General features: G+C 43.6%; 1 protein-coding gene across 1 annotated transcript in view; it reads right to left on the reverse strand.

The window, feature by feature from the left end:
• Positions 1-12,000: 12,000 nt before the first annotated feature.
• The window catches only part of FASN (fatty acid synthase), a 70,947-nt gene continuing 60,422 nt past the window's right edge, over positions 12,001-22,525 (reverse strand). The window contains exons 36-43 of the mRNA XM_073684153.1: positions 20,824-20,975; positions 20,375-20,620; positions 19,552-19,740; positions 18,700-18,924; positions 17,402-17,622; positions 15,283-15,381; positions 14,948-15,199; positions 12,001-13,500 (exon numbers count right to left, since the gene is read on the reverse strand). Coding sequence (XP_073540254.1) covers positions 13,363-13,500; positions 14,948-15,199; positions 15,283-15,381; positions 17,402-17,622; positions 18,700-18,924; positions 19,552-19,740; positions 20,375-20,620; positions 20,824-20,975 — 1,522 coding nt within the window. The 3' untranslated portion in view covers positions 12,001-13,362. The remainder of the gene's footprint in view (positions 13,501-14,947; positions 15,200-15,282; positions 15,382-17,401; positions 17,623-18,699; positions 18,925-19,551; positions 19,741-20,374; positions 20,621-20,823; positions 20,976-22,525) is intronic.

Consider the following 22,525-nt stretch of genomic DNA (forward strand, 5'->3'; position numbering starts at 1 on the left):
CTGTACCACCAGGTCGAGGACGTGAGCCATGCAAGGCACATGTGTGAGGTTGTCCTGGCGTAGTGCCGCCACCAGGTTCGCACCGTTATCACACACGGCCTACCCTGGCCCAGGTTCAATGGAGACAGCCATTGCTCAAACTCAGCTTGGAGAGTTCTCCAAAACTCTTGAGCTGTGTGACTGCGATTTCCAAAGCATATTCATTTAAACACTGCCTGATTGCGATGAGCCCTGGCTGCACAGTACGGAGGTGGGGAAGATTCCCTCTGCACTGTTGGAACGTGTGTCTCATTACAGCAGAGGATGAGGGCGCAGGTAGAAGCCCTAGAGGAGGTGAAGGCGCAGAAGCAGTATAGGAAGTGTTCGATACAGAGGTTTGTTTTGCAAGCCTTGGGGATTCCAAGACTTGTGGATCAGCACAGAGGCGTAGCTAGGGGCTCAGCTCAGGGGGGGGGGGAGGTGTGAAACATCTGAGTGGGCCCCTAACCAGGTAACCGTAGGTATAACTATGGTGGTGAACCCTGATCGTGGGTGTAGAGGATCCTCAGGAGATGAATGCTCTAAAAATGAATCTCTACACAAAGACCAACACTGATATTATCACCATATGGTGACCATATAGTGGTAGATACCAGTGCTGCAGTATATACAAGTAATCACTGTACAGTTATATATAGTAACTTACAGCTGATGTTCTTTCTGGTGGAGTCATTCATTTTCCCGTCTTTTCCATCTGGCCCAGACCAATACGACAACTTCTCCAGCCAGGACTCATCTGCAGAGATTACAATGAAAACACATTTGACTTCTCACAGTTCTAGACCCAATGTAAACAAACTCCTCATCACAATATAATGCCCTACAGCTTCCCTATATAAAGTATGGTGGCCCGAAGCTACAATATACACAGAACCACTGTCAGTACATGAATGCAGCACCAGAACCACTATTGGTAAATGAATGCAGTGCCAGAACCAGTAGATGAATACAGCACTAGAACAACACTTTTCCTCCTCTGCATACTGCCCACAAGATACTGTGCCTTCACATTAACATCCCTCATATACAATAAAAGTCCCTATATGTTTTGGCTGTATAAGGTGCTTACCTTTCCCACTTCAGCAACAGAGTGATGGTGGCAGCAGGGTAATGGCGGCAGCATGGTGATGGCCACAGTAGGGTGGCAGTGGCAGAAAGGTGACCACCTCAGCAGGGTGATGACCTCTGATCAGTTATGTATTGGTACATTTGTACTAGCTCAGAACCACGGTCAGCACATGAATCCATTACCAGATGCACTGTCAGTACATGGATCCAACTTCTCCATACTGTGCCACCATTTCTCCATATTGTCCCCAACGCTCTCCCCTCTCCATACTGTCCCCTCACGCTCCTATCTCTACATACTGTGCCCACACTTCTCTACATTGTCCCCAAATCTCTCACCTATCCATACTGTCCCGCCAAACTCCCTTCTCTACATATTGTTCCCCCACTTCCCCATACTGTGCCCCCACTTCTCTATATTGTTCCCCACACTCTCAGCTCTCCATACTGTCCCCTCACGCTCCCATCTCTAATTACTGTTCCACTACTTCTCCATACAATCCCCTCACACTCTCACTTCTACATATAGACCCACACATCTCCAAGTTCTCCATTCTGTACCCCCATTTCTCTATATTGTCCCCTATGCTCCCATCTCTCTATACTGTCCTCCCACTTCTTCATATTTTACACCCACTTATCAATACGGTCCACCCACCTTCCCATTTCTCGATACGGTCTCCCCACCTCTCTATAATTTCCCCCACTTCTCCATATAGTCCCCCCACACCTCCATATGGTCCCCACACTCCTCCATACAATCCCACCACACTCTCTCTTCTCCATATGGCCCTCATATGCTCCCAGTTCTCATCCTGTTCCCCCATACCTATATTGTCATCTACGCTCCCACCTCTCCATACTGTCCCCCCCTTCTTTATGGTGAACACCCAGTTCTACACGGCCCCCACCTCTCCATAAATACCCCCACTTCTCCAAATGGTCCCCCCACTCCTCCATATTGTTCCCATGCTTCCTCCTCTCCTTACTTTCCCAACACTTTTCTATATGGTCCACCCCCCTTGCTTCTCCCTCTCATAATGTTCCCCACTTCATCATTACGTGGAAGCAGGAATCATCCTTTGCCGCTCTGCTGTGGCTCAGTGATCGTTGCAGAGTGATGAGGTCATCTGTGTGCGACTTCTTCACTCTGCTGCACATCGGGGCGGGGAGATGATGAGAGCTCCCTTACGTCCCCTTGCTGCAGTGTTGCACAGCTGTATTTATGTCTAAGAGACTGAATACAGCTGAGCTCAGAGAGAAGGGAGCCAGCAGAGAGCTGCATGCTGTGCAGCCCTGGCTTAAGTATATTGGAGCGCTGTGCACTCCGATATAGTTAAGCATAGCGTAGCTCTAGGTGGGCCCCCCCTGAGCACTGGGCCCGGAGCGACCGCACCCTATGCCTCCCGGCAGCTACGTTACTGGATCAACCCCTTCCACGCCTGTCCCTACAGTCACTCGGTGCCCAGTCAACAAGATGTAACGCCCCTGGCCATGTTTGCTCGTCAAAGTGTCAGTGGTGAAATGCACCCTGGCAGACATAGATTTAGTCAAGGAATGGGTGATGTTGTCTGTGACATGCTGGTGTAGCGCAAGCACAGCTTTCTTAGAGAAGTAATGGCGACTGAGCAACTGGTACTGGGGGACTGCAACGACCATCGGCTTTCGGAAACCATCTGTATCCACCAGGAGGAAAGGCAGCATTTCTGTGGCCAACAGATTGGAGATGGTGGAATTCAATCTCTTAGCTTTCTCATGTGTAGGAGTAAACAATCTTTTATGTGTCCACAACTGTGGGACCAAGGGCTTGCTGTTGTGCTGAGAGAGGGTGGAGTATGGTGAACATGGCAAACTGCTGGACTGTGAGTGAGGTGCAGGCGGAGATGTTATGGTGGATTGAGAAAGATGTGGTGTTCTCGATGAAACAAAAACAGGAGGTATGTCCACTTTCATAACAGCTGATGGGCTCTCATTCACCCCGACTTTATCAGGTAAACAAGTGGAGATTCTTTGGCCAGAGACCTGTGTGAGAACACTTGCCCCGGTTCTGGAGGAGGAAGAAGCAGCAGATGCGGCTGATGGGGCGGCTGGTGGTTGGTGAGGCCCGCTAGTCCGCATTTTAGTGCAGTGAGATTCCCAGACTAACGCATGTTGATCGCTCATGTGCCAGTTCATGCATTTAGTAGTTAAATTATTGCAATTATTGCCTCTACTGAGTCGTTTTTTACAAAGTTGTCAGATAATGTGAGTTGGGTCATCTTTTGCGGTCTCAAAAAAGGTCCAGGCTAGGCAACCATTGCCGCCGCTGCGAACTGCAGATCCGCGACCGCTGCTGGCCACAGCCAGAGTTGTGACTGAGGATGCAGTGCTTGTCGTGGTTGCATCACTCCATGTCTGTGCAGGAGGCAGCAACATAACCTCCTCATCTTCCTCCTCAACCTCCTTTGCTGAGCTACTCAGCTGCATACCTCTGGGTTCACACCAAGTGGGATCTAAAGCCACAGCCTCATCGTCATCCTCTATGTTTTCCCACTCCTCACCCTGAGAGTCACTCTCCTCCTCTTCCTGCCCTGACAGCACAGGGCCTCAGGTACCTGAGTCTCATCAGGATCACTTCCACCCCCGGGGGTAAATGTCTGGTGATGAGGGTCAGGATTCTGCTTGGATCCTACTTTGTCCGGCCCCGGATCCAGCTGTAAAAAATTTGGACTGTTCTGTGTGTGATGTTAAGGTAGAGGAAGAGGAGGAAAGGCCACTTGATGCAGCGCTTGCCATCCACTGGAGCACATGCTCTTTATGGCCCTCATCTACATGGTGTACAGCTTTGCGTCTGCCATAGAAAGGGAGTGGAGTTGCCCGTCCAGTAACAGAAGTTGTCAGTTGTCTTTGGATAGGATGAGATGGTGTTTGTTCAGTAGAGCTTTCAGTAACATTACCACCTACCCCACGTACACCTTGAACACCAAGCCTATTCCCCCTTCCTCCATGACCTCGCTTTTTCCCGCTCATGTTGGATGTACCCTTCCCCTATTTTAACCAGCTGTTTCACAACCCTAGGCTCAGACCTGTCAATCACCTGTCACTAAATTAACAATCAGTATTTATTTGCTGAGATACTGCGGCTGGACCACATTATTAGCACAAAGAATTTTGATTCTGAAATGTGGACGCCTGGCTGGACCATGCTATTAACACAAAGAATTTTTATTCTGAAATGTGGACTCCTGGCTGGACAAAAATATTAGCACAAAAGATTTATATGCTGATATGTGGCCTGGTTTCTGGACCACACTATTAGCACAAGGAATTTAGATTCTGAAATATAGACTCCTGGCTGGAGCACAATATTAGCACAAAGGATTTATATGCTGAAATGTGGCCTGGTGTCTGGACCACACTATTAGCACAAAGAATTGATATGCTGGAAGGTCAATTTCACACAGGATCCTATCTATCTGAACTAGCTGACTGACAATCAATCGCCTAGATAACTATCTGACTATCCTGTAGCAGCAGCAGGAGCAGCTTCTCTGCGCTGTTACACTGACAAAATGGTGCCAAAACAACATGTCCGTTCTTTATATGGAGAGGTACATGTGACTTCGGCAGCCAATGACACAAGCCCTTGTGTCTGGACAGCGTGGATGGTTTCTGCACCCTGATTTGCTGCTGGAATCTCCACACATTAAGTTAATCTAAAAAAAACAAAAAAAAACAATAATAATAACAACAGTTCACTGCTCCTCTGACCTCATTCCATCCCCTCCCCTCATCAAAGTCCTAACAAAAGTATTGGTGGAAACTCGTTGATTTATCGAACTTTGGCTGAATTTTGACGATTTTAAGAAAAATGCTCGGGGATCCGAACACGTTCGTACCGACTTTGGGACTGGCGAATGTTTTCTGAACAAGTTAGCTCATCTCTAATCATTATATGTATCAGTTATGCCTGGAGTAATCATTATATGTACCGGTTATGCCAGGAGTAATCACTATATGTATTGGTTATACTTGGAGTAATTATTATATGTATCGGTTATGCCAGGAATAATCACTATATGTATCGGTTATGCCAGGACTAATTGCTATATGTATCGGTTATGCCTGGAGTAATCATTATATACAGTGGTGTGAAAAAGTGTTTGCCCCCTTCCTGATTTCTTATTCTTTTGCATGCTTGTCACACTTAAATGTTTCAGATCACAAAACAAATTTAAATATTAGACAAAGATAACACAAATAAACACAAAATGCAATTTTTAAATGAAGGTCTTTATTATTAAGGTAAAAAGAAATTCAAACCTATAGGGCCCTGTGTGAAAAAGTGACTGCCCCCTAAACCTAATAACTGGTGGGGCACCCTTAGCAGCAACAAATGCAATCAATCGTTTGCGATAACTCGGTTATGCCAAGGGTAATCACTATATGTATTGGTTATGCCAGGAGTAATCATTATATGTATCGGCTATGCCAGGTGTAATCACTATATGTATCAGTTATGCCTGGAGTAACCATTATATGTATCAGTTATACCTGGAGTAATCATTATATGTATTGGTTATTATTATTATTTATTATTATAGCGCCATTTATTCCATGGCCCTTTACATGTGAAAAAGGGGTATACATAGCAAAAACAATTACAATAATCTTGAACACAATGTGACAGCAACTGGTACAGGAGGCACAAGGACCCTGCCCGCGAGGGCTCACAATCTACAAGGGATGGGTGAGGATACAGTAGGTGAGGGTAGAGCTGGTCGTGCAGCGGTATAGTGGAGCGGTGGTTACTGCAGGTTGTAGGCTTGTCGGAAGAGGTGGGTCTTCAGGCTACTTTTGAAGGTTTCCACGGTCGACGAGAGTCTGATGTGTTGGGGTAGAGAGTTCCAGAGTAGGGCGGAAGCACGGGAGACATCTTGTATGCGATTGTGGGAGGAGATAAGAGGGGAGTAGAGAAGGAGATCTTGTGAGGATCGGAGGTTGCGTGCGGGTATGTAACGGGAGACTAGGTCAGAGATATATGGAGGAGACAGGTTGTGAATGGATTTGTATGCCATGGTTAGGGTTTTGAACTGAATTCTCTGGGCAATGGGGAGCCAGTGAAGAGCTTGACAGAGAGGAGAGGCCGGGGAATAGCGGAGGGATAGGTGGATTAGTCGGGCAGCATAGTTAGGATGGATTGGAGGAGTACGAGAGTGTTGGAAGGGAGGCCACAGAGCAGGAGGTTGCAGTATTCAAGGTGGGAGTGGTGAGGGCGTGCACTAGTGTTTTTCCAGATTCATGGTTGAGGAATGTGCGGATCCGGGAGATATTTTTGAGTTGGAGTCGGCAGGAAGTGGAAAGGGCTTGGATATGTGGTTTGAAGGAGAGTTCAGAGTCCAGGGTTATGCCAAGGCAGCGAGCTTGAGGGACTGGGGAGAGTGGGCAGCCATTAACATTGATAGGTCAGTTGGGGGGGTTGCATGAGATGGCGGAAAGATGATGAATTCTGTTTTGTCCATGTTAAGTTTTAGAAATCTAGCAGAGAAGAAGGATGAAATAGCAGACAGACATTGTGGGAGTTTGGTTAGTAAGGAGGTGATATCGGGTCCAGAGAGGTAGATCTGTGTGTCATCAGCATAGAGGTGATAATGAAAGCCATGAGACTCTATGAGCTGTCCCAGGCCTAAGGTGTAGATGGAGAAGAGTAGGGGTCCTAGAACTGAACCTTGGGGGACACCGACAGATAGGGGGCGAGATGAGGAGGTGGTGTGTGAGTGGGAGACACTGAATGTCTGGTCTGTTAGGTATGAGGAGATCCAGGATAGGGCTAAGTCTGTGATGCCGAGAGATGAGAGAGTTTGTAGTAAGAGGGAATGGTCCACTGTGTCGAAGGCAGATGACAGGTCCAGGAGGAGGAGGACAGAGTAGTGTCGCTTGGATTTGGCGGTTAGTAGGTTGTTGATGACTTTAGTCAGGGCAGTCTCAGTAGAATGGTGCAGTCGGAAAACAGATTGTAGGCGGTCGAAGAGGGAGCAGGAGGAGAGGTGGGAGGACAGCTCAGAATGGATGTGTTTCTCCAGTAGTTTTGAGGCATAGGGGAGAAGTGATATGGGGCGATAGCTAGTCAGAGAGGATGGGTCAAGGGAGGGCTTTTTGAGGATGGGTGTGATTGAGGCATGAGGGGAAGACACCAGTTGTTAGTGACAGGTTGAAAAGGTGGGCTATGGGTGGGATGAAGATAGTGGTAAGGTTTGGGATGAGGTGGGACAGGATTGGGTCAAGTTTACAGGTGGTGAGGTGTGATTTGGAGAGTAAAGAGGAAAATTGATCTTCCGTAATGGTGGAGAAGGTGGTTTTGGAGGAGGAGGGTTGAGTAGGTGTGGGGAGGGGCTGTGGGGGCTTTAGGCAAAAGCTTTGTCTGATGGTGTCAATCTTCTGCTTGAAGAATGAGGCAAAGTCTTCTGCTGAAATAAGAGGAGAGGGAGGAGGCACTGGGGGATGGAGGAGAGAATTGAAGGTGTTGAATAGTTGTTTGGGGTTGTAAGACGGAGGATATGAGAGATGCGAAGTATGTTTGTTTTGCTGCAGTGAGTGTGGACTTGAAGGTAGTGAGGGACTGCTTGAATGCGATGAAGTGCTCATTAGAGTGGGACCTTTTCCATCTACGCTCAGCAACCCTGGAGGCCCGTCGCAGTTCTTTAGTTAGGCTGGTGTGCCAGGGTTGTCTGTTTTGGTATGTGTGAGGGGGACGACCAAATCGAAAGCTGCATCTGTTGTGGTGTTGTATAAAGTGGCAGCAACATCTGCATCATGTAAGGAGCTAATGTCTGTAAGAGGGAGAAGGGATTCAGAGAGTGAGTGTAGGTCAAGGTGTTTGAGATTTCTGCGAGGGTATGTGTTTGTGGAGTGGGGATTGTTGCCCTGGAGAGGAGAGGGTAGAGAATGTAAGTAGGTTGTGGTCAGAGAGAGGGAGAGGTGAGTTAGAGAGGTTAGATAGGGAACAGAGGCAGGTGAAGATGAGGTCCAGTGTGTGGCCATCTTTGTGGGTGGGTGTGGAAGACCAATGAGTAAGACTGAAGGAGGGAGTGAGGGATAAAAGCTTAGAGGCAGCTGAGAGGGAAGTGTCAATGGGGATGTTAAAGTCGCCCATGAGGATAGCGGGGATGTCAACGGAGAGGAAATGAAGTAGCCAAGTGGTCAAAGAAAGTGGTGGTTGATCCTGGGGGGCGGTAAATGACAGCCGGTTGGAGGGGGAGCAGATGCGCACGCAGTGCACTTCAAAAGAGGGGAGAGTAATGGAGGGCGGCAGAGGGATATGGTTGAAGGAGCAGTTATCTGAGAGGAGGAAACCTATTCCTCCACCATGCTTGCCGGTGGGGCGGGGGGTATGGGAGAGGTGGAATCCACCGGACGAAAGTGCAGCAGGAGAGGCCGTGTCAGAGGGGGTGAGCCAGGTTTCAGTGATACCAAGGAAGGAAAGCTTTTTAGTGATGAAGAGGTCGTGAATGTAGGAAAGTTTGTTGCAGACGGAACAAACGTTCCATAGAGCTCCTGTTAGGGGGACTGGAGAAGTCTGGGCGGCTGGGTATAAGGTTAGAAGGGTTACGAGAGTTTGGGATAGATGGTGGGTAGGAGGTGGAAGTGATTGTAGGGATGTGGTGAGAAGGGCCGGGATGTGGAGAGATGTCGCCGGCAGTGAGGAGGAGCAGAGAAAGCGTTAGTACGTGGGAGCAGGAGAGGGCATGAGGTGGCTGTCTGTGTTTGGAGACAAAGGATTGTATGTTGAGGAATAGCTCTGAAGAGGAGGTGAGATGGGTGGGGAGAATGGAGAGAGAGATGAAGAGTTTCTTACTAGGTGTAGGGATTAGGGGTGGTTGGAAAAGGTGAAGGATTAAGGGGGTGAGAGTGAAAACAAACACAAACATTGTTTATTGTGACTTAGTATCCAGTTACCTTCAGTTCCCTTCAGGTTCGATTCAGGATTAATTCATATTTCTCACACTTCAGCAATGGCCACACTTAAGGTGATGGACACAGACTAAAGTCTAACAGACTCCTAGTTCACAATATATGGGCTACAGAACGCATTCAGCTGTGAACCAGAGGGGAGTGGTCTGTGCTCATCTTGATCAGCTGATTAAGGCTGAAACAGATGCTGGATGGTCAAAGGCTAAGTAAATAAGGTCATAAATGAAAGTGGGGGGTAGCTGGTGTAACTTGGAGAACATATCATGCCTGGAGTAATCATTATATTTATCTGTTATGCCAGGAATAATCAATATATGTAACGGTTATGCCAGGAGTAATCACTATATGTATCAGTTTTGCTTGGATTAATCATATGTATTGGTTATGCCTGGAGTAATCATTATATGTATCGGTTATGCCTGGAGTAATCACTATATGTATCGATTATGCCTGGAGTAATCACTATATATATCAGTTATGCCTGGAGTAATCACTATATGTATCAGTTACGCCTGGAGTAATCATTATATGTATCGGTTATGCCAGGAGTAATCATTATATGTATCGATTATGCCAGGAGTAATCATATGTATTGGTTATGCCAGGAGTAATCACTATATGTATCGGTTATACCAGGAATAATCATATATATCGGTTATGCCAGGAGTGATTACTATATGTATCGGTTATGCCAGGAATGATCACTATATGAATCGGTTATGCTAGGAGTAATCATATGTATCGGTTATGCCAGGAGTGATCACTATATGTATCGGTTATGCCGGGAGTGATCACTATATGTATCGGTTATGCCAGGAGTAATCATATGTATCGGTTATGCCAGGAGTGATCACTATATGTATCGGTTATGCCAGGAGTAATCGTATCGGTTATGCCAGGAGTGATCACTATATGTATCGGTTATGCCAGGAGTAATCATATGTATCGGTTATGCCAGGAGTAATCATTTGTATTGGTTATGCCAGGAGTAATCATTATAAAATTGCAGAAAGCAGTGTTTTTTTTAAAAAACCTTACAAGAGAGGATAAAAGGTGATCCGTTCTTTGCATAGCCTCTGATGTCCAGTCCACATTAAAAGGAGATAGTTTAAAGTGCTGCTTGTACTTTAATACACAGTCTAATTGTGTCAAGATTTCCCTGCTCACATCAGAATCCTTAGTTTCCCTTTCCCATTTTCTTAATAGAGTAACATTTGAAAAAATCATGAACTTTGGGCGTTCAATTAAGTAAAACTTTATAAGAATTAAAGTAGAAAAATAAGATCTTCTTAAGGACACTAAGCATTTGTGAAACATTTTTGCCTCTGTTGAATGCACAATACACCATTCCCTTGGGTTTTACTCAAAGACTATTATTCTTATATACCTTTCATGATGCATCTGTTTTGCTTTCTTTCAAGCAGCCAGAGGCTCTAGAGTAAAAAGTGAAAGATTTTAAAGATTTTACTTGCTGCCCAGTTTGATATAAACAATCGGTGTAGCTTCAAAGTGATCATGTCCTAAGTAAATCTTTGCTTGTTCTCTACACACATGTACAAATGTTATGCAGGTTATGAGTAGTTCATTGCAAAACTATTAAGATAGTCTTAGGTATAACCAAAACCTAATTTGGTCCAAAGTAAAGGAAATATTCAAATGTTAGCACCGACCAAATATATCCCCATTATATAATATTGTTCATTTGTGGAGTAAAACTAGGCAGTCCAACCAGATGGGTACAGGAGACCCTTTGTAAGTTAATGCCAATGAAAAATGCATAATATAACTCTTTTTGTTTTTACGCTTTTGTTTTTCCTTCCTCTTCTTCCAAGAGCCATAACTTTTTTTGAAATTGCTGTATGAGAGCTTTTGCAGAATAAGTTATAGTTGTGAATGACACCATTCATTTTACCCATACTAAAATGAAGAAAAAAAATCTACAGTAGAGAAAAAGATGCAATTCCACCATTGTTTTTTCGGTCATTATGATTATGGTTAAGGTTATGGGTACTAGATTCTGTGATGGGACGTTGATCTAGGGAACTAGTCTGATTGCCGTATGTGGAGTCGGAAAGGAATTTTTCTTCTAATATGGGGCAATTAACATCAGGCTCATGGGGGTTTTGTCTTCCTCTCAATCAACAGTTTAGGTTATAGGTTGAACTTGATGGACTCCATGCTGAACTTGATGGTGTTCATGCAACATTAAAACTATGAAACTCTGGAGTCCTGATGTGGGTATGACCTAGCACAAAACATTCATGGAGGTCTACAGCGAGTGAGAGGTTAGCATCGGATATTCCAAGTGATTTATGAGTTAACAGTTATAATTTCTGTGGCCTGTGACTAAAGAATACATATAATTTCAGGTAATTAATTCGTGTCCAATATTAAATGCTAATTGATTTTAGAATAAGTGTTCGTAACAGTAGCATCTCTTTTTTATAATTACATAATACGTTTTTGGATGTATGCTGCCAACAATAGGGGGAGCTCACTATATTCTGATTTATTCAGATCTCTCTTATCTTATTCAGATAAGTGTCAGAAGAACCCGTGCAGATGTCATTGCGTAGGAAGGAGAGTCAGCTGTCACATCACTTAATGTGACGGTGGATCCTGCATTATCAGCACCTGTCATTACCTCTGATGATAAGGAGCCTGCTGTAAACTCTTCCTCAAAAGATAGGAGGCATGAGTCTAAAATAGCTCCAGTGGCCTGTAAGAAAATTGCAAGATTACTAATTTAGTTTTTTTTCTTAATTAAGATCATAAAATAAAAAAAATGCCAATTTTTTTGTTAAATAATACATGCAACTCAAAAACCTGCTTTAAACAATAGGTCATTTGGTAATTTTCTGATGACACATTGCCTTTAATTACTCAAGATAATGATCTATGAGCATCAATCCCCTTAAAAAAGACAAAAAAACGTGACAAGTCTAAACATTTTTCTTCTTTATTAATAACATGAAAGTGCAACATACACAAGACTATTGTAAAGCTGCAATATTTACCAAGAAAGAGAAAAAATAATGTATGAAAAAAGAAACCATCACTATTATCTCTTGTTATTAAAATATAGACCTACATTAAAGTTATTCTGCTGCGATCAACAGAGGAAGGATGTCAACAGGTGTCTATACCGACAGTGAAAGCCCCAGCTTGTCCTTAAGATCTGCAAGGAATCAATCCTTAATACAGCTTCAGGTCCTGAGCCTTCACCTGGGAGAACATTAAACCTGCGTTCACCTCTCAACTGTGTCATAGGTGCAGCAGAACTTCTCATTTCCATCAAGGAAAATTCCAGTATAGATAGACCTGCTTGACGAGCAGGTTACAGGATCACTCCCCCACTAGAAGATGCACAACCCCATGCCTCATATTCACTTCAGTTTACAAGTCATTGGACCATTACATGCACGATTGCAACCTCTCGTGACAGAGTACTGCAATATGTCCAAGCATTACATATTGTTGGCCCCTCATATTAAAGTTAAACCACCCAAAAATAATGTAAATGTAAACTAAGTGCCATCACTTAGAACACAATTAACGCATAGTGCTAATATATTTAGTATGTACCAGAAGGCAGCCCTTATGCATGACTGCCTCTTACTGTATAGTATTTTATGATTTATGCTTTTTGCACATATAGATTCCCTCTTGGAAAGATCTTAAGAGTTGTATAAGTGCAGATTGACAATTAGTCTTGAAGGTTTGACCCCACAAAAATAATTCTAGATGGAGCTGACTGCATTCTCCAATGAGTGAGTGACCCGAAGAACTATAAGAAATACAATAAATTACGTAGAATTAAAATAAAAAAAATATATATAAAAATACACAACCACAAACAATAAGACTGACAGGGACTCCACTGTACGAAGACCTATGTCATTATAAGACTAGCACGGCTCGTCACAGGCATGGAGATGCCTCAGAGGGCGAGAACTAGTCATTCCAAAGTGGTGTGCAGGGTTTTCTAAGTGCTAACGTTTCGCCTTTGGAATACTGATAAGAACAACATGCTACAAAATGAACTCTAATCCTACTCTATGAAGAAGGCATGAAATCTTTTGTTGTGTTTGGTACCCATAGAGCAGGAGAAGTAGTAAGGGACATGAAAGGTGAGTGATCCAGGGTTACTGGCCACTAGAGGTACCATTATGGCACTGCCTCCCATAGGGCTTCTGTGCTGATGTGAAAGTGACCATATGCCCAGTCCTGTGTGTTAAATGAAGCCCTTTCTCATTGTAAGGTAAATCCAACAAGGAGATGACAGCTTCAGTGCAACACACTAATTTAACCCTCACGGACGCTGGTGCGAGGTTCAGCTAGTGAACCGTGGATGATGCTGATGATAGAATCAACGCCAGATCCTTCCAGAAATGTTCGGTGATCTCCTTCTATGACATGAACGGACACCTTACCGTCACACACCTAATGGAAAAGGAGAAAAGAAAGAATTTATATCCAGATTCAGAAGGTAAAATAATCTGACATTAAGCTGCATCGCTAACTATATCTATTGCTCAACTCCAAGAAGACATCTGGTTAAAGAATAAGCTAACGTGCTGCATAGGCAAGGATGGATGTCGCAAGAGATTAGGTCTTCTATTTTTAAGCCAGGTAAGAAATAGCTGAATGTGCTGTAGAATAATACTGCCATATGCACACAGTATGTCACACTTATGGGAACCAGAAATAGCACAAGGGTGCAATTATAAATAATGCAGTGTTATACAGCATTTTTAATTAAGATGGAATGCTATTTTCATTTTGAATAGAACGTGTGGGTGTCAATAAAAGAGTATATTCTGAGCACCACTTTTCAGATGGCATCTATACAAATGCTTAGAAATGGTATAAATATATAGCATTCACTCAATAAGAGCGGAGTTGCCATGCATGAGAATGGCTACTATGCAGTGTATGGAGCTTCGAAAATTGTGTGCTTCTAGCGGCTACGGGATCTGGTAACTGCTGATCAGTAGGGGTGTTGGGAGTGAGATCCCCACCATTCTGATATTAATGACCTATCATAAGAATGGATCATCGTTATTATAATCCCGGACTACCCCTTTAAAAGAGGACCTGCCACATCTAAAAAAAAAAATTAGTTTGTTACATTGTCAAAATCCCAATGCTCCACTGAATCTGCCTCTGTTTTCCATTTTTTAATTTGTCCCTCTGTTGTTGAGATATGCCATTTATTCAATTTTGCACCCAGTATACTAATTTCTGGCATTTGACCCAAGAGCACGTGTCGGAAGAGTTTTCTCTGGGGACGGGTTGTGAAGTCATTTCCCCTCTATGACGCTGCCCAAACAACGCTCTGCAGCATCTGAAATTGGTCGAACAGGCGGGATTTCAAGAGATGACTCTTGAGATCCCGCCTGTTCTTGTGCGATCATTCTTGTGAGATCCAATGTAGGAAGCCTGCCCTGCACGCACATAGGTAAATCACATCGAGACCAGTGAGATCTCAGGAGATTGCGATGGTCAAACAGTATCAGATGCTGCCGAGTGGAGTTTGGGCAGTGTCACAGAGGTGGGAGGACTACACGACACCCCCACAGAAAACTCTTCTGACACACCCTCTTGGACAACAAGACAGGAATTGGCATACTGGGTGCCAACAGTAAAAAGGGAATATTTCTGCAACGGAGGAATAATATAAAAAAAGGAAAACGAAGGCAGATTCCGGGGATTTTAGTAAGGTAACAAACTCATTTTTTTAAGTGATGTGCCCTCTTTAACTTCTCATCTAGATTTTCTAAAATCAGGGAATGTGCTTTATACTTTTACTGTCTCTATTCTGCAAGCCTTACATCGCCTTCATTGGTCCTGATGTAATAGAAAACAGTGCAGACAAATGTCCACTTACCTCAGACAGTTTGTAGTCTGCCCCCAGCCCCTCTCCATATTCATTTCTTGTCTTTGCCCTCAGCAGGGTAATGTTTCCATGATACTTATTGCCTGGGACATACTGGTCCGCAGCCTTCAGCTTGTAGTAGAAGGAGGAAGCTGCAAAGTGGAGGGAGTCATGGTTGATGGACTTGTGACTCTGCGTTATTAGATCTACGGCGGCACTGACTCTGGCTGCTAAGTCCTTGTGAGGCAGGAGGGTTTCCAGCAGCTGTGGGAAGGCAGGTAAGCTATTAGATCGGTATTTTTCTGGATACACAAGCAGCCTGCTAGGTCATATGTGGCAATATTTACCTTATTATACTCAGTGCCAGTGAACTGCTGGATGAACGCACACAGAGCCTCGGTCTCTGCCTCAGCATCGCTGCCTGGAGTTAGTTTGGCACGATAGCTCTAGAAAACAAATAAGGATATTCCATTAGTCAAGAAGTGAAGATTATATTATTACTAGGGACTATGATAACTCAGGCTCAACCTAAAGACTAGAAAATCACTAAAGCAGGGATGTCAAACTCAAACATACAGAGGGCCAAAATGAAAAACTTGGACAAAGTCGCGGGCCAACCAGTGTACAGAATAATGGTCCACACATAGTCCTCCATACAGTATAATGGTCCCTACATAGTCCTCCATACAGAATAATGGCCCCCTCATAGTCCTCCATACAGAATAATGGTCCACACATAGTCCTCTATACAGTATAATGGTCCCTACATAGTCCTCCATACAGAATAATGGCCCCCTCATAGTCCTCCATACAGAATAATGGTCTACACATAGTCCTCCATACAGTATAATGGTCCCTACATAGTCCTCCATACAGAATAATGGGCCCCATATAGTCCTCCATACAGTATAATGGCCCCACATAGTCCTCCATTCAGAATAATTGCCCCACATAGTCCTCCATACAGAATAATGGTCCACACATAGTCCTCCATACAGAATAATGGTCCCACATAGTCCTCCATAAAGAATAATGGGCCCCACATAGTCCTCCATACAGAATAATGGCCCCACATAGTCCTCCATACAGAATAATGGCCCCACATAGTCCTCCATACAGTATAATGGGCCCCAGATAGTCCTCCATACAGAATAATGGCCCCACATAGTCCTCCATACAGAATAATGGCCCCACATAGTCCTCCATACAGAATAATGGCCACACATAGTCCTCCATACAGAATAATGGCCACACATAGTCCTCCATACAGAATAGTGGCCCCACATAGTCCTCCATACAGAATAATGGCCCCACATAGTCCTCCATACAGAATAATGGCCCCACATTGTCCTCCATGCAGAATAATGGCCCCCTCATAGTCCTCCATACAGAATAATGGCCACACAGTCCTCCATACAGAATAATGGCCCCACATAGTCCTCCATACAGAATAATGGTCCACACATAGTCCTTCATACATAATAATGGGCCCCACATAGTCCTCCATTCAGAATAATGGGCCCCACATAGTCCTCCATTCAGAATAATGGCCCCACATAGTGCTCCATACAGAATAATGGGCTCCACATAGTCCTCCATACAAAATAATGGGCTCCACATAGTCCTCCATACAAAATAATGGGCTCCACATAGTCATCCATACAGAATAATGGCCCCACATAGTCCTCCATTCAGAATAATGGGTCCCACATAGTCCTCCATTCAGAATAATGACCCCACATAGGTGTAGTGGTTCTGGTGTCGTGGGCCAAATAAAACCACCCTGCGGGCCAGATTTGGCTCACGGGCCAGAGTTTGACATGTATGTGCAGAAGGGTTATACCACAAACCAAGCTAAAAACAAAGTGTGTCCACTAACATAAATCTACAGCTAATAATGCCCAAAGCGCTTGTGCAAAAAAATGAATTTTTCATCAGTTTCTGAGCAGTCACAAGCTCTCTCCTGCTTGGTTCTGGTCCTAGGAACGAGCTGGGAAGTTGTTCCACATAACCTTGCTGTGGCTCCTTCTCCGAGTTCACTACATGAGCAGTATCAGACCATGCCAAGGTTCAGACGGCCGTATTTCACAGCCAGCGTATGGACCACAATGCACAAACTGAACGCAGGTTTAGTGACCAGAACTTACACCCTCATATATGCCTATGATGCTGTAAATTTGGGTTGGGAGACCTGAATATATTTAGTGTGAGCATACCATTAAGGCTGCAAAGAACAATTCTGGAAAAAACACTCCCAAACCTCTTCAAAACCACATCAGGAAATGAAAAACTCCTCCAAAAACTCCCCAAAGAAGGACAGTTTACTGAAGTGGTTTCTGTTTGAAAAACTTGTGATATTGAATACCTGAAAAAACTGGGTGAACACAGCCTAATACTACATTATTCACACATACAGTACATTCTCTCTGCAAGGAAAAGAAAATGAATGGATGTAAGCCGTCTTACCTGCGTATATGCAGCAACGTATGAATGTGACCCATCGAATAGGAACAAGCTGTCGGGGGCTTGTGTGGTGGCCCGCTGAGCCTGCAGCTGGGAGCACATCTCAAAGGCTACACAAGCTCCAAAGGAGTAGCCAGCTATCCAGTAGGGCCCCTCCGGCTGCACCTGCTTGATACACTGAATGTAGTAGGTTGCTAGGTTCTGAATGCTGTCCAAGGGAGCGGCTAAAATGTAAAATAATATGTATATAGATCATATTGTTCATTTCTGAACAAATGGAATATTTCAACAACAATGATCAAAATACCAGTAAAGAATATAGCAATCTTATAATGTCTGACTATATGATAGCAGGTGATGCGACCCCCAAAAAGTTATAAATATGCATTAGATCTTTATTTTCTCAAGCTATGGTTTGTGGCCCTGGAGGACCACATGCCGTGCCTGAGAAGGGTCCTCACACTGTGCTGAAGCATTCCTCTATGTAGGTGCAGTCTCCTGTATGATCATAGCACTTTTGATGTTATTAAGGAGTATTTCCATAGACAGTTGATGACAATAATGTGTTGAAAATCTAATGCATAGGAGAGCAAGCCAACTTAAACAATGATTTGGCATGGCGGATTTTAAAGGGAATCTTTCAACGGGTTTTTGCTATTTTATCTAAGAGCAGCATAATGCAGGGGCAGAAAGTCTGATTCCAGACTGGCTCGGCAGCTTGCTGTAGTTTCAATACAGTGTTTTATCAGCGGGAGATTATCATTGCTGGATTAACCCTGCTCCCACCACTTACTGGCAGTTTGCTGACAATGCTGTACACATGAAGCTGCCAACCAGTGGTGAGGGCAAGGGTTATACAGAGTTTAGCATTCTGACCACTGCTACATTTACAGCAGAGAAAACAGGGATAAAGGCAGATGCTCCTGGTTCATTAGGATTTATTTGCCTCTGTGTGCACTTTGACACAAATGCTACTCCAGTCCCTCCTGGAGTAAGATTTGTGCTGTCACGAATGCCCCCGCTTGCATGAATCTGACGAGTGGGGGTCACCATGTCGCGTCAGGCCCCTGTCCCACCACAGCGCTGCTCACTTTGTCGAAGCTGGTGCAAGAATTACGTGAAAACGCCAAAAGTTGCATTTTTTGAGCAACTTTGAGTTTGGTAAAAAAGTGCAACTTTTCATAGCTATTTTTCACCAGAAATCCTTTGTAAAAGCTGTGATGAGTAGCCCCATTGTCTCTTGAACACAGAGTATATTCAGGATAATATGTCTGAAGTGGTAAAACAACCACCTAATGTACCTTTTGTACACTGCAGTCCATAGCAGGAGATGTTTAGTTTTGCAGCCAGATTCTGGAATGCAGCGATAGATCCTTCAATGGGGTGCACCAGGAAGAGATGATGGTCGTTACTTTGTACGTCATTCAGTTTAGCGATAGTGGAAGCATCCGGATTCACCAGGAGATTATTAAGATCCAGGAAGCTGAGATCTGGTTGCGTAGAGGTTTTCTGAGAAGGCTTGGACTCTAAAAAGGTAAAGGTTGCATATAATAGGTTGCATAAAACTAAGAACTTGTCCATACTTGTTCAACCTGCATCTGCTTCCTTCAGTTCCTGTCTACACCCATGATCGTGTCTTCTTGTCTGCCATCGCCTCGGTCCGTGTGTTCACCCTGACCTGCTGCTTACTGAATCCACTTCACCAGTTGCACCCTAAAAGGTCTACCTAGTCTGGCCCTTTTTGACCTGCTAGATATTTTTTCTATTATAAAGCTACATTCCCACGATCAGCTTTTGGTGAGTTTTTGATGTTGTAGATTTTCTGCACCATTTCTGCATCCATCATGTAAAATAGGTTACTTGCAATTTTTCGAAAATATGCAACGTAAAAAGCTCACCAAATACTCATCGTGGGAATGTAGCCTTAGGTGACCTAAATATGGCCAAGAAAGTGTTCCAGATGTATAATGAGAGAGTCTTAGCTATACTAAATAATCCTCATATTCAATCTATCTATGCCAAACCCGAAGCTAAAAACCATTTAGCCCACAGAAAATGGTATATTGGTTTAGGAAATAAAAGTCTTCGAATATGGATAGTAAAGAAAATACTGGGAAATCATCTATTACATCACCTATCAGTTAATATCCTACCTTCATTATGTCCTGGCTTGGAAGAAAGCTCCCGCAATTTGTTAATTGTTAGTTGTCTAACTTCTCGCATTGCCATGACAATATCATAATCACGTTCCAGCGTCTGTCGCACCTCTACACCCATGAGAGAATCTAGCCCTAAATCAGCCAGTGTGGTGTCAAAATTCAGGCTGGTCACGTCTCGGACACCTAGGGAAAAAAGCAAAATCAGAACATCAATCGTCTTAACCTAAAACTCTTAAAGAGGTTGTCGCATCTAAGCCATTTATAGGATATTGAGAGTCATAAATATCGAATTAATGTGGGCACTATGGCTGGGAACCATATTTATCCAGAGAAAAGGGCTCTGTTCTAGCAGCGGAGGGTCCCAGCCATTGGAGCCACATCTATCGACCATTTATGGCATATCCTAAAAACTAACAAATAAACCATTTGGATCAATAATGATCTGTACAGTGTTCTGCCAGATTTCCAATAAGTGAAATAAAATGAGGTTCTCTATGGAGCCCTGCAGTCGGCCTAGAAATCAGGGAGCTCAAAAGGGCAAGATTCGTCATAGCATTTTTGCTTATTTTTTTGCATAAATACTTCTGAATTAGTGACTTTTTGATTTACAAAAAATTCATCAATAGATTTGTTTAGTTAATTTTTTGACATTTCTAGCAAATAACTAAATGAACAACTAATGTTATCCATGACATTATTACAAATAAAACCATGCATTTTTCATATTAAGAGTATTTCCACTACCCCTGATGATTTCTTCTAAACAGGAAGCCTTGGCCACTGAATTACTTTGCCATTTCTGAAATGTTCTTCTTACCTAAAATGTGAGCTACAGCTTCCACCAAATCTTGCTGTCCAGTTCCTTTGGTTTTCACCGAGATTGTCTTCTCAGCCAAGACAAAACTGGACATAACAGGATGAGGCTGATTAAGGAATTGATCAAGAACCTCCAGACAGGAACTGATCCTCTGCGGTAATGTGCCACCAATTACTGTGTCATTACTTCCCATGGTCTCCAGCACGACACCCACATCACCAATAGCTCCCCACTGCACAGCTAAACCTGGGGAGACAATTATAGAAGTTTTTGTTTTAAATATCAGGTGAAACAGTAAAAGCATCTTTATATTTCACCATTTTTTTTACTCCAAATAATTAATGACAAGGTATTTTTGTAGTAAATTATGGAACTGCACAAGCTAAGATCCACCTGTATTCCATAGGATCATATGTCCTCCAGTGGCTAAATTTCGGTGTGTACTATACCTGGCAGAGAATCCTGACGTCGTTTTTCGCAAATACGCTCCATTGTTGAGTTTGCAAATCCGTAGTTACTTTGCCCGGCATTTCCTCTCCCGCAACTCACTGAGGAAAATATGACAAAATGATCCAGCTCAGGACACTTCTCTCTGCTGACCCTGTGAAATGACAATCGGGACCTTATATCAATATATAACTCCATAGATATATGCAGGTTAAAAATGCTGCAAAGTAAGAATACTTTCAAAAATAGAAGTGTTAAATAGATTATTTTTAGCAATTAAAAAATGCAAAGTGAAAGAACAAAAGAGAAATCTAAATCAAATCAGTATTTAGTGTGACCACTAGTGTTGCGCGAACGTCCTAACCGAGTATCTTCTACGTGCTAGGAAAATATGTTCGCATCACCGCGGCTGCATGATTCGTGGCTGTCAAACAGCCGCGAGACATGCAGGGATTGACTGACAAACAGGCAATCCCTGAATGTGTTGCGGCTGTCTACCAGCCGCAAGACATGCATCCACGGCAACGCAAACATATTTTCTGAGCACACCGAAGATACTCGGTTAGGACTCGAGCGTGCTTGGATAACCCCTTATTTGAGAACATTCACGCAACACTAGTGCCACCCTTTGCCTTCAAAACAGCATCAACTCTTCTAAGTACAGAACGTGGGCTCATGCAGAAGACCATATTTTCGGTTCAAGTGCGAGGGGCCATCTACATGTCCAATTTTTCATACAGAGTGTGTCCGAGGAAAAAAATGGTAGCATGCATGATTTACATCCAACATTCAGATCACACTCGGCCATGCAGATCAATGGGTCCGCTGAAAACATCGGCTGATTTTCACGGACAGACAAAATGGAGAAGATAATTTTTTTCCCATCTTCTCCACATCCGAGAAAATCAGATCACACTGTGGTCAAACTCTGATCAGAGTTTGATCAGGGTGTGATTAGAATAACTGGCCCAATTCTTTCGGATGAGAGAAAATACAGTGGTGGGTCCCTAGCCTTATAGTCAGGTATATGAGTAACCCAGTTATACCAAACAGGTTATAATAATAAATATGTGTTTCAATCTACATACGAAAATGATAATTAACTTAAACAGAAACAGCTGGGTATGAGGCTTAAAATTGGGAGAAACAGCCAAACTGCGCTACAAAGGTGAGGTTATGGAAGACAGAATCATGTGACAGGTCACACACCATGGTAAGACTGAGCACAGCAATAAGTCGCACAGCAGTTATACTGCATCCGTGAGGTCTCTCCCAGGCAAAGATTTTAAAGCAGACTGGCATTCAAGATGTGCTGTTTAAGCTCTTTTGAAGAAGCACCATGAAATGGACGTTGAGGACCGTAGACTCAGTGGTTGGCTAAGAAAACTTAGTGCAGCAGATGAAAAACACATCATGCTTACTTCCCTTTGAAATAGGAAGATGTGCAGCAATGCCATCATCTCAAAACTGGTAGCAACCAGCTACACCCTTCGACTGGTCGGAGAAGTCAGGCCAGAAGTAGTCTTCATGGAAGAATTGTGGCCAAAAAGCCATGAATGGACTATTTGGGGAGTAGTAGATCCATTCCAAATCTTATAGCATTGAATTATCAAGTATATATACAGCGGGTGAAATCAGTATAGAACATGTCACCAATTTTCTAAGTAAATATATTTCTAAAGATGCTCTTGACATGAAATTCTC

The sequence above is a fragment of the Phyllobates terribilis genome, unplaced genomic scaffold (genome assembly GCF_046119375.1).
Source record: "Phyllobates terribilis strain yellow unplaced genomic scaffold, ASM4611937v1 Scaffold_5__5_contigs__length_657084704, whole genome shotgun sequence".
Taxonomy (NCBI): domain Eukaryota; kingdom Metazoa; phylum Chordata; class Amphibia; order Anura; family Dendrobatidae; genus Phyllobates; species Phyllobates terribilis.